We start from the raw sequence: 11,621 nt of genomic DNA, 5'->3' as shown, positions 1-11,621 counted from the left end.
GGCACTCTTTAACCACCATCTAAACATATTATCTAGATTCACAGTCTTGATTTCCTTTCAACCTTAGACACTCTTTAACCACCATCTAAACATATTATCTAGATTCACAGTCTTGATTTCCTTTCAACCTTAGGCACTCTTTAACCACCATCTAAACATATTATCTAGATTCACAGTCTTGATTTCTTTTCAACCTTAGACACTCTTTAACCACCATCTAAACATATTATCTAGATTCATAGTCTTGATTTCCTTTCAACCTTAGAACCTACGAGGCTAAGTATAGAACAATAAAAATCTAAAACTAATGATTTTTACAGCTAATCTTCACCCAAAAACCACCATATAAAAGTATGTGAAGTATGAGCCCCTTAATAATCTTTCCACCAGTTGTTTCTTTTAAAGAGAGTAAAATCTTTAGGCAATTAGAGACATCTATCTGGTAACGAAATAATCAATACAGATTTCTTGGAACACAGAAATTCACGCGAGGGCAAACAAATCACACGTCATACAAGAAACAGACAAGCGAACATGGTTGAATTCTCTATCACAGTGATTCCCAAACTGGGTTCCGCGGGACAATCGTAGGGGAGCGTCAATACACGCGGAAATATTATATTTAGAACTTCTGTGACATCGAACAAAGTAATATTTCCAGTGAGAATGTTATCTATTGCAGCGTGGTCTACGAATTGGTCCAAAATGCAAGTCACTGATGAGTTTTTGTTTTTTGCGGTGGCAAGCGAAATAGAGCAGGTTAGGACCGGTAGGTGATCTGCAGAATCTTTTGCCCCGCCGAAGTGGTCTGTGAATGAAATAGTGATAAATATGACTACATAACGTTATTTATGCAATGAAATTACGGTACATGAGTATACGTGTGTATTTTAGGGCAAAGCCACACTTGGCTATCTGGCATGTCTACCGTGGGGAATAGAACCTCTGTAAACTTACCACTGACTCACCGGAGGTCTACGGTATGGGAGAGTGGTAATAATTAATTTTTTTATTAAATAATTAAATAAGGTCCTCTGATTGGGTGTCTAAGATCAAGCTGAGAAGTTTGGGAACCCCTGCTCTATGAAACTGCAGAAAGGGTACAGTATAAATGTAATTCTTTTAAACCATTTAGGATCTATTTGCAAATGTTTAATGTTATGTTTGACTAACAAAAGTGTACATGCTGACCTTGGTCTTTGCATTCTTCCTCTAGGCGTCCCATATGGTCCCTGTCCAAATCTTGTGGTAGAGATTCTGCAAAAAAGAAACCTTGCATGTTTCAAAATCAATTGTCACAAGCAGGTTTGATAGTTAACCAATAAATCTTATCCATTCCAGCATCCAACACCATTATCTACAGGTATGCTGATGCAACTCTGGTACAACTCTGCTCAAAATTCATCTGTGATGAGGCATTTATGCACCGAAAATTAATCATTATAAAATGTTGTCAATCTCTTCCCATCAATTTTGAATCAGAAATAAGGGATTTAGTTATTGTAAAATCTAAATACAGAAAGTGAATATCAGAAAACTAAAACTTTCGAGAAAAAAATGTTATCAGTACTAATTAAAAACAACAACATGATATCAATTTACTACTCTTATTAAGAAACTTACGACACAGAATATCATAGACGTCATGTATGCAACAGCGACCCTAGTGATGAAAAATGTAAATTAAAAATTAAGTCGAGTGCAAATTTTGAAATACGGTGATCAAAAGAATAGACCAAATTTAAAAGTATTATCAAAAATACTGGTCCTACGGAAATAAAATTTTACCAAAGGCACGTTGAGAATCACGAGTTTTATTCAGGAAAGTCTGAATAATACAAGTATTTCAAAAAACATTCACTATTGTAAGTTTCAGCATTGCTTTTATTGTGAAAGTCAATAAACACTGTCCAGAACAGGCGATGCTCACAGTGAATACAGTTTCATTTAGAGATAAGCATGATAAAATGATGGAGATGACGAAATGCACATTGAACACTTTCTGTCAGAATTTTGAAACACCATGTCCCATGTCGAAAGTTTCGTCAATAGAATGTCCTATGTCGAAAGTTTCGTCAATAATATGTATCCTGTCGAAAACTTCATCAATAGAATGTATCATGTCGCAAACTTCGTCAATGAAATGTACCATGTCGAAAGCTTCATCAATAGAATGTATCATGTCGCAAACATCATCAATAGAATGTATCACGTCGAAAGCTTCATCAATAGAATGTATCATGTCGCAAACATCATCAATAGAATGTACCATGTCGCAAACATCCTCAATAGAATGTACCATGTCGAAAGCTTCATCAATAGAATGTATCATGTCGCAAACATCATCAATAGAATGTATCATGTCGCAAACATCCTCAATAGAATGTATCATGTCGCAAACATCCTCAATAGAAAGATTCGGCAACAAAATTAACCATGTAGAAAGCTTCGTCAATAAAACTTGCGATTCTCAATTAGGCTCATGTGAAACTTAATTTTCTTAGTACATTTAATCTGTGAGATATAATAAGTTTAAATTTCGGTTTTTCTTTGTACTCATTTGTACATTTCACAGATATCAGATATATATTTTCATTACAATGTCTTTCTTGTGGGTTTTAAAATGTCTTAGAACAGGTTTTGGAAATTATTGTTATAATTAGTGATAAGTATGAAAGAAATAGCACGTCGATATGCTATTTTTGTTGTCCCAGTTTGTGTCTCTTTACCTTTAAATCCAATAAAGGTGTTTGAAAACATCTCAGGGTTGTTCAAAATTGACGCCCCATATGAGTAAACAGTAGTATCACGGATTTTCTAGAACTTTAGATCTCTGTTTTGTGTCGGTGGACAATACGTAGAACATGTGTGATGCTACAGTTCACCATTTTGTGTAAACTCCCGTATAAAGAGTGACTCTTGAATATCCCTGTATTTTGCGTTCTTAATTTTGAATTCAACTCGTTCTCGTTTGTTGTTAAGCACAACGCCACACAGTGAACTGTCTTTGCTCTCTCCACCACAGTTATCGAAACCTGATTTTCAGCGTTACACGCCTTTAGACTTACCGCTAAGCCACAGGGGGTGGAGGTCAAAAGTGCAAAGATACATAATGGGATATCTGCATTTTGTTCACCGTAAGATATCGAACCCCTAATTTTAGTATTGTAAGTACGTAAGCTTACCAATGACCCATCGGAGGAATTTAAATTCAATATTATTCTGTTTGTACTCGACGAATTAGTATATTTCTCCTTGTAACCGCTAGGGATTGTCCATTGTACTACAACTCAACGTGCCTCAATTTTCTCATTAAATTCTGTTTGTTATGCTGTCAGAAACACAGCACGGCTTATGTTTGTATATTCAACCTCGATGTTATTTTCAAATTTTCACTCTTTTCACGTTTATCTTGCTCACTTATATACTTTTTCATGTTCAATCGCATATTTGTTGAGTTTTGGTAGCAATAATTTTTGTTTATATATTATAATAACTATATATATTAAAAAATTAAACACTGGCACTAGCAGGTAGGTGTTTAAGACCTAAATAATACTGCTACATGATAAATTGCGCTGTCAAAACGTAACGAACACTTCTAAGATAATCAGTGTTAAATAGTGCTGTAAATATTATCTAGAACGTACAGAAGTGTGATTTGTACTTGTAGTAACATATATAAGGACTCATTCCTTTGTTTCGGTTCTCGCTATAGACCTTACAAAGCTAGATTTACTGAAATATATATATATATATATATAAAGAATTATTACTTGAAATTAAAACGTCAAAAGTGCGTAAACTTACCGTTCAAAATTCTAAGGGCTTCTGCTGGGTTGGTGTGGAAGTTGCCCTCACAGTTCGAGCGTTTTTTTACTTCTGCTTCTAGTTGTTCCTGGACTCTTCTGCGAGATCGTCTTTCTTTCCTTAGTCTCTTCTGATAGAGAACTGAAATAGGGAATGAGCATTAAAACCGTGATGCGTTAGCATTGCCAAGGTGTTAGTCTTGGAAATACACATCCTGAGGAGGAACGTATAATATAAACTGATTAGAAGTTGAGGAATTATTACCATACTGAGGAGGAACGTATAATATAAACTGATTAGAAGTTGAGGAATAATTACCGTTCTATAACAGTTAATGTGAAATCTGTTGGTCCCAGATGTAAACCAAGTCAACTTGGTACATGGTATTTTCAACTTGAATGTAACCTTATGAGTAAGGGCGTTAGACGTTTGTTTGTTTAGTTGAATTTCAAGCAAAGCTACCCGAGGGCTATCTGCGCTAGCTAACCTTAATTTTAGAGTGATAGACTAAAGGGAAGGTAAATAGTCACCTTGTCCACCGCTACTTCTTGGGCTATTCTTTATCAACGGGTTTCGATCCTACGATCCGCACATTGCGAACTGAACGCCCTAACCGTCCTTAATATAAAACTGCCGACAGAGGGAGGACAAGCAGTCAACAGCACCTACCATCTACAAAGCTTCTCTCAACCGAACAGCTGGATAGACTGCTTCTTTTATAACACACACTAAAAACTGTGTTCAGCGGCATATTGTGGGCTGGAATGTTGGACGCAGACCGTTACACTAACAACTCGGCCACACTCAGCCTAACACGTCTATTATGGCGAATACTATTGTTCTCAGACATAAACCATGATGATAGCTGATACTTTTATAACACACATTAAAAACTGTGTTCAGAGGCATATTGTGGGCTGGAATGTTGGACGCAGACCGTTACACTAACAACTCGGCCACACTCAGCCTAACACGTCTATTATGGCGAATACTATTGTTCTCAGACATAAACCATGATGATAGCTGATACTTTTATAACACACATTAAAAACTGTGTTCAGAGGCATATTGTGGGCTGGAATGTTGGACGCAGACCGTTACACTAACAACTCGGCCACACTCAGCCTAACACGTCTATTATGGCGAATAGTATTGTTCTCAGACATAAACCATGATGATAGCTGAGACTTTTATAACACAGGCCTGCAATGGTTTTATTGTCTTGATATTTTTACATATTCTACAGTAATTCCTGTACGCTGAATCCGAAAATAATATCCATTTTTTGCCACCACGTACAGATTTTTCACAAAACGTCATAACGCAATACATAGAAGAAAGACCACAATATGTAGTTTTGAGACTAAAAAGACGAAGATTTCACACAAAAAAAATCAGGATGAACAAGGATGCATATTCGTTTGACATCAGTGGTCTTCCCTTTTCTTCAGTTTGTTTGTATTTTTGTTAACAGACATAATAATAGAAAAAAGTCCATTGTGGTAAACGAAATGATAATTTGATCTAAGTAAGATTTTTTTCTTCCCGATTTGTAATAAAACGTTATGTGATAGAAAAAAATAAATATTATTTTCGAAATCTGCGTAGCTGAATTATGGAAAATCCGTTATTAAAACCAAAAGAACTTTTATGAAGTTTGAATTCGCAGGCCTGTGTTATCACTCTTCATTGAAAATCATTTTGTCAAAATACCCCCCCCCCCTTTTTTTTTCTCTCTGAGCCCAGTCTGAAGTATGGTTGTTTTGAATAATCGAGCAAAGCTAGATATACACATGGCTATCTGCGCTAGAAGTCTTTAACTTTGAACTGATAGACTAGAAGAAAAGTAACTAGTCAACCGCCAACTCTTGGTCTAGTAATATCGAGTAGTGGGATTTAACTGTCACTATTAAGAAACAAAAAGGGGGCCCCCAGAGCCCCAAAGTATGGACTCTGATTCATATTCAAGCACGCTAACCAATCTAAAAACAGATATTTTCGCTGTTTCTACAGTAAATGACAACTCAGATTGCAAGAAAGAGCAATAACTTTTAACGGGACATTACGGGGAACGCTTTTAGTAATCGGTGCGACGGTTTTCATTTTCTCAACCACTGTTCAGATATTCAGCTCCCACAATACTTTAATAACATTTGAAGGCTTTTTTATGCGCGCCAGCTTACGAAACGAAAATATAGAGAATCAACTTGTCATAATCCCCCAGATACTGAATAATAAATACAATAGGAAGTGAAAATGTTATGTTGAAAGTGCGAACCGAAAGAAAATAACTTCGTCGGCGCTTCGTAGTTTTTTTGGAAGTGGACACAACTGAAAACTTTAAGTCGAAAATATTTAAAAATATCTCTAAAACGTCTGGGTATGACCTTAAAACTTAGTGGTTCATTGGGGAATAGATACAAAAGATTTTGTCGCTATTCTAAAGTTTGTGTAATCGTTCGTTTCTAAATGAGTAACACAAATAGCCTCTAATATCAGCCATGATATAACACAAATAACCTCTGGTATCAGCCATAATATAACATAAATAACCTCTGACATCAGCCACAATATAAAACAAATTACCTCTGACATCAGCCACAATATAACGCAAATTACCTCTGATATCAGCCATGATATAACGCAAATTACCTCTGATATCAGCCATGATATAACACAAATAACCTCCGGTATCAGTTATGATATAACACAAATTACCTCTGGTATCAGCTATGATATAACACAAATAACCTCTGGTATTAGCCATGATATAACACAAATAACCTATGGTATTAGCCATGATATAACACAAATAACCTCTGGTATCAGCCATAATATAACACAAATAACCTCTGACATCAGCCACAATATAACGCAAATTACCTCTGATATCAGCCATGATATAACGCAAATTACCTCTGATATCAGCCATGATATAACACAAATAACCTCCGGTATCAGTTATGATATAACACAAATTGCCTCTGGTATCAGCCATGATATAACACAAATAACCTCTGGTATCAGCCATGATATAACACAAATCTCCAATATTATTCAAGATGTAATATACAAATATTCTAGTTAAACTATAACACTCTACCTTTTGTCTTCTGTTCTTCAAGAATTTGTTTTTCCAGATTTTCTCGAAGTTCTCTTTCCCGCATTACTTCCATTTTTAGTTCAGCTACAAATCAAAAACGAAATAAAACTATTCTTGATAGAACTTCTGAGATTAATGTTTGTTAAAGAAAAATCTAAAATAAATAGTAAGGAGTGTAATGTGAGTGTTGTGATAGGCTACTAGAGCAACAGACCAAAAAGAGACGTGATCAAATACATAATATTTTCTCTGTTATAAGAGTTGACATTATAAAGGTTCAGTGAACGATGACAAACAATGTATTTTGGGTTACAACATATCACATCTTAAAGGTTCAGTGAACGATGACAAACAATATATTTTGGGTTACAACATATGACATTTTAAAGGTTCAACCAAATGATCTCGGTGAGCATTCAGTACACAATAACTGCATCGAATCAAAAACAATTATAGGGAAAAAAACAAGAAAAAACAGGACACTCAAAGAAGTTTACAGAAAAATTGCTTAAGTTTCTTGGCATTTATTCGTGTGAATTTGTATACCTGCACTTTATCAATCACGATCATACTTTACCTACTATTACGCCAAACTCATTAAAAACAGAAATGTATACAACACGTGGTTGGGTTTTTCATAGTAGCGGAAAACCCTTTTACGTTTTTACGTACAGAAGAACAAAATATTAATATTGTTTATTTATTTCTCATATTCAACCAACTATGTCGTATAGGCACAATTAATGATTAAGTCCTAACGTCACATCTAATTAATAGTTTATCAACGACAGAAAGACCATAGACTACTTCTCTGTCTACTAATGGTAGACATCTGTGCTGCTTGGTTAAGCAACTAATTGTATACATCTCTGCTGTTTGGTTAAGCTACTAATTGTAGACATCTCTGCTGTTTTGTTAAACTACTAACTGTAGACGTTTCCGCTGTTCGGCTAAGTCTACAATTAGTAGCTTAACCAAACAGCAGAGATGTCTACAATTAGTAGCTTGATCGAATAACAGAAACGTCTACAATTAGTAGCTTAACGAAATAGCAGAGATGTCTACAACTAGTAGCTTAATCGAACAACAGAAACGTCTACAATTAGTAGCTTAACCAAACAGCAGAGATGTCTACAATTAGTACCTTAATCGAACAACAAAAACGTCTACAATTAGTAGAATCTCTGTTGTTCAGTTAAACTACTATTTGTAGACATCTCTGCTGTTTGGTTAAGCTACTAATTATAGACATTTCTGTTGTTCGATTAAGCTACTAACTGTAGACGTTTATGCTGTTTGATTAAGCTACTAATTGTAGACATCTCTGTTGATTGGTTAAGCTACTAATTGTAGACGTTTCTGTTGTTCGTCTAAGCTACTAATTGTAGTCATCTTTATTGTTCGTCTAAGCTACTAATTATAGTCATCTTTATTGTTAGTCTAAGCTACTAATTATAGTGATCTTTATTGTTAGTCTAAGCTACTAGTTGTAGTCATCTTTATTGTTCGTCTAAGTTACTAATTGTTCTGTTTGTTAACAGAACGACAACATGTAAGGAGTTTACAAAATGTCGAATTGCTAAACCTAATGAACTTTACCTATTGTCAAAGCGAGAAAAAAATTAACCACCTTTTTCTATATTTATTTGTCTTTCTTGTTGTCTAGCGTTGTCTGCAGCCACTTTCAGCAACCCCTGAATATTTCTCAGTAGAGTCTCTATCGAGGACATGGCTTGTCCCACGGTGGCGCCACTGCTGCCGGTCAAACTGGAAAAGAATAGCGCATTCTGAGCCGAAAGATGGTCTGTGTTTGCGGTGCTGCTTACATCCGGGGTGTCACTGAAATCTGAGAATATAGATATATATATATATTTTAACTTCTCTAGATTCTTTTACAATAAGCATGTATAGCAGCAAAAATTATGGAAATTACATTTTAGCATTTTACTCTTAAATACTAATAACAGAAACATGAAGTAGCGACATCAGTTTGAATTACAATTTAACGAGTTTAGGAGAACATCAATATAAGCTGATACTTAAAGTACATTGTATAATCTTAAGCGTGATACCTTTACATCATACGAAACGGAATTAGATAGTTAGGAATCAATTTCTCCCATTATTTTATAAGTATCATTTTCAAAAACTTCAGTGTTAAGCCTGTAAACCTCTAAATTCGAATCTAACAAATCCAAACCAAAAACAAATCTACCGTGGTCTTGGTCATCACCCTCGTCCTCACTGTCGTCATCATCCATACGGTCATTGTACGCATCATCACTTTCATTTTTACCGCCGTTACCAGTGGCGCTGTAGACAACAGCTCGGCTGCTGTGCTGAGACAGGTTTAACACAGGACTGTGCCCATTAACAATCTTTCCTAAACCAAGAAAAAGAATATAGGTAAAAAACTTTATCTTCGGTCAAGGTGAGTTCAGATCTGTGCCTTAATAACTTGGTGAAATTCCTTTTTGACATATTATGTCATCTGAACGTAATTATTCTATAGACAGTAATATATATATATTTTAAAGAATCAAACAAATTGTGAACTTTTATTTTTCAGAAGTAGAATAATCTAGCAATTCAGTTGTCGCAGAACGTGGAGATATTATTCAGAATCACGAGCATAAACCAATTCAAGAACATGAGAGGAGCTGGGCAAACAGTGTTCTTCAACTTCACGTAAAACACACGACGCTGTGCAAAAACAAAACAAAACATATTTTGTTAAATAAAACATGAACTAGTAGATTTGACGTTTTGAGCTAGGGTTGGGTCCCTGGTAGAGCTCTGGATTTCAGAGCTGGCGAGCCGGTTTCGAATCCATGTGATACCACAAAATGTTCCCTGCACCCTGAGATGTGTGTATGTGTGATAAGAGTGACCGTTAATCCTTTTGGGTGACAGGGTACTGACTGTCTTCCATCTGCTTAATAGTTCAAAAGTACTTGCCTTAGTAGCTTTGCCATAAATACAAAATATTAATACAAGAATCAAAATCTTAAATACAAATACACTGTTGTTTTTAGGTAACATAAGACGACATCCTGTGCCAAGGGAAGATCAGTAGCAAATGCTACATGGTTTACAACAAAATCCACCTGTAGAATAAACAAGGTCGAATACGTTGTTGTAAATACGGGCTGATCTATTACGACTGACCATCCAAAGTATATGTAAGATGGTTTACTATTCAGCTTATTTTGTACTTTATAAGAAATACTTGTATACACTAATGTAGTGGCGTGGCGTCGAATATGTACGACATATTTAGCACTTGTATATTTGATACTTGTAAATACTAATGCAGTCTTCAATGTTCTCCATGATCGGAAGCTGGAAAACTTGTACAAAAGTTCTTTTACGACATAAACTGGCTCTGAAACCCTACCTCAGCCAATTCCCAATAGTGACCTTATCCCCAAAATGAAAGTCATGGTTATGTAAGAGAACCCTCAAACCCGAGAAAAGTTGTACCTCCTATACCGTTAACAAGAGAATTAAAAAGAAATTGAAGTTGACGAAGTCTTACAAGTCAACAGTTCACAAGATTTCAGCCAATCTTGAAATCAACAGTTGCTTTCCTAAGAAATGTGGTCAAAAAGCTGAAATCAAAACAGTTTGTACCACACAGGTGTTAAGTCCCCAACATACAGCTTCAGTTAACTTTTGAGCTTTTGATTTGGTTACATGTTGTTTTGAACGCGGACGTTCACCTACAATGTTTAGGTTCTGTGGAATGTTTGTCAAGACGTGTGGTCTAAGATTGACTTCACTGTCCTTCGCAGAAACTTGTTACAACGGAAAGTGAGTGTTCTAACCATGGCCATAAGACAGAGCACAATCGATAATGAAAGAAGCAAAGAAGCCACAAAGGTAGCACTGAGGAATCGCTTTAACAAAATACCATTAACTATCAGTGGAATCGCTTTAACAAAATACCATTAACTATCAGCGATTCCACTGATAGTTAATGGTACTTTGTTAAAGCGATTCCACTGATAGTTAATGGTATTTTGTTAAAGCGATTCCACTGATAGTTAATGGTATTTTGTTAAAGCGATTCCACTGATAGTTAATGGTACTTTGTTAAAGCGATTCCACTGATAGTTAATGGTATTTTGTTAAAGCGATTCCACTGATAGTTAATGGTAGTTTGTTAAAGCGATTCCACTGATAGTTAATGGTAGTTTGTTAAAGCGATTCCACTGATAGTTAATGGTAGTTTGTTAAAGCGATTCCACTGATAGTTAATGGTACTTTGTTAAAGCGATTCCACTGATAGTTAATGGTATTTTGTTAAAGCGATTCCACTGATAGTTAATGGTATTTGTTAAAGCGATTCCATTTTAACAAGCTACCATTAACTATCAGTGGAATCGCTTTAACAAAGTACCATTAACTATCAGTGGAATCGCGTTAACAAAATACCATTAACTATCAGTGGAATCGTTTTAACAAACTACCATTAACTATCAGTGGAGTCGTTTTAACAAAGTACCATTAACTATCAGTGGAATCGCTTTAACAAAGTACCATTAACTATCAGTGGAATCGCGGTAACAAAATACCATTAACTATCAGTAGAGTCGTTTTAACAAACTACCATTAACTATCAGTGGAATCGCTTTAACAAACTACCATTAACTATCAGTGGAATCGCTTTAACAAAGTACCATTAACTATCAGTGGAATCGCTTTA

At 35.4% G+C, this 11,621-nt stretch overlaps 1 protein-coding gene across 1 annotated transcript in view; it reads right to left on the bottom strand.

The window, feature by feature from the left end:
- The window catches only part of LOC106460486 (dachshund homolog 1-like), a gene marked incomplete at its 5' end in the record, with an annotated part of 39,610 nt that overhangs the window by 2,048 nt on the left and 25,941 nt on the right, over nt 1-11,621 (bottom strand). Inside the window, 5 exons of the mRNA XM_022387229.1 lie at nt 1,192-1,257; nt 3,811-3,951; nt 6,914-6,997; nt 8,544-8,759; nt 9,129-9,296. Of these exons, the coding sequence (XP_022242937.1) occupies nt 1,192-1,257; nt 3,811-3,951; nt 6,914-6,997; nt 8,544-8,759; nt 9,129-9,296 (675 nt within the window). The remainder of the gene's footprint in view (nt 1-1,191; nt 1,258-3,810; nt 3,952-6,913; nt 6,998-8,543; nt 8,760-9,128; nt 9,297-11,621) is intronic.

The sequence above is a fragment of the Limulus polyphemus genome, unplaced genomic scaffold (genome assembly GCF_000517525.1).
Source record: "Limulus polyphemus unplaced genomic scaffold, Limulus_polyphemus-2.1.2 Scaffold780, whole genome shotgun sequence".
NCBI lineage: Eukaryota > Metazoa > Arthropoda > Merostomata > Xiphosura > Limulidae > Limulus > Limulus polyphemus.
Note: the sequence above shows the minus strand (reverse complement) of the source record. Positions and strands in the feature narration are given on the sequence as shown.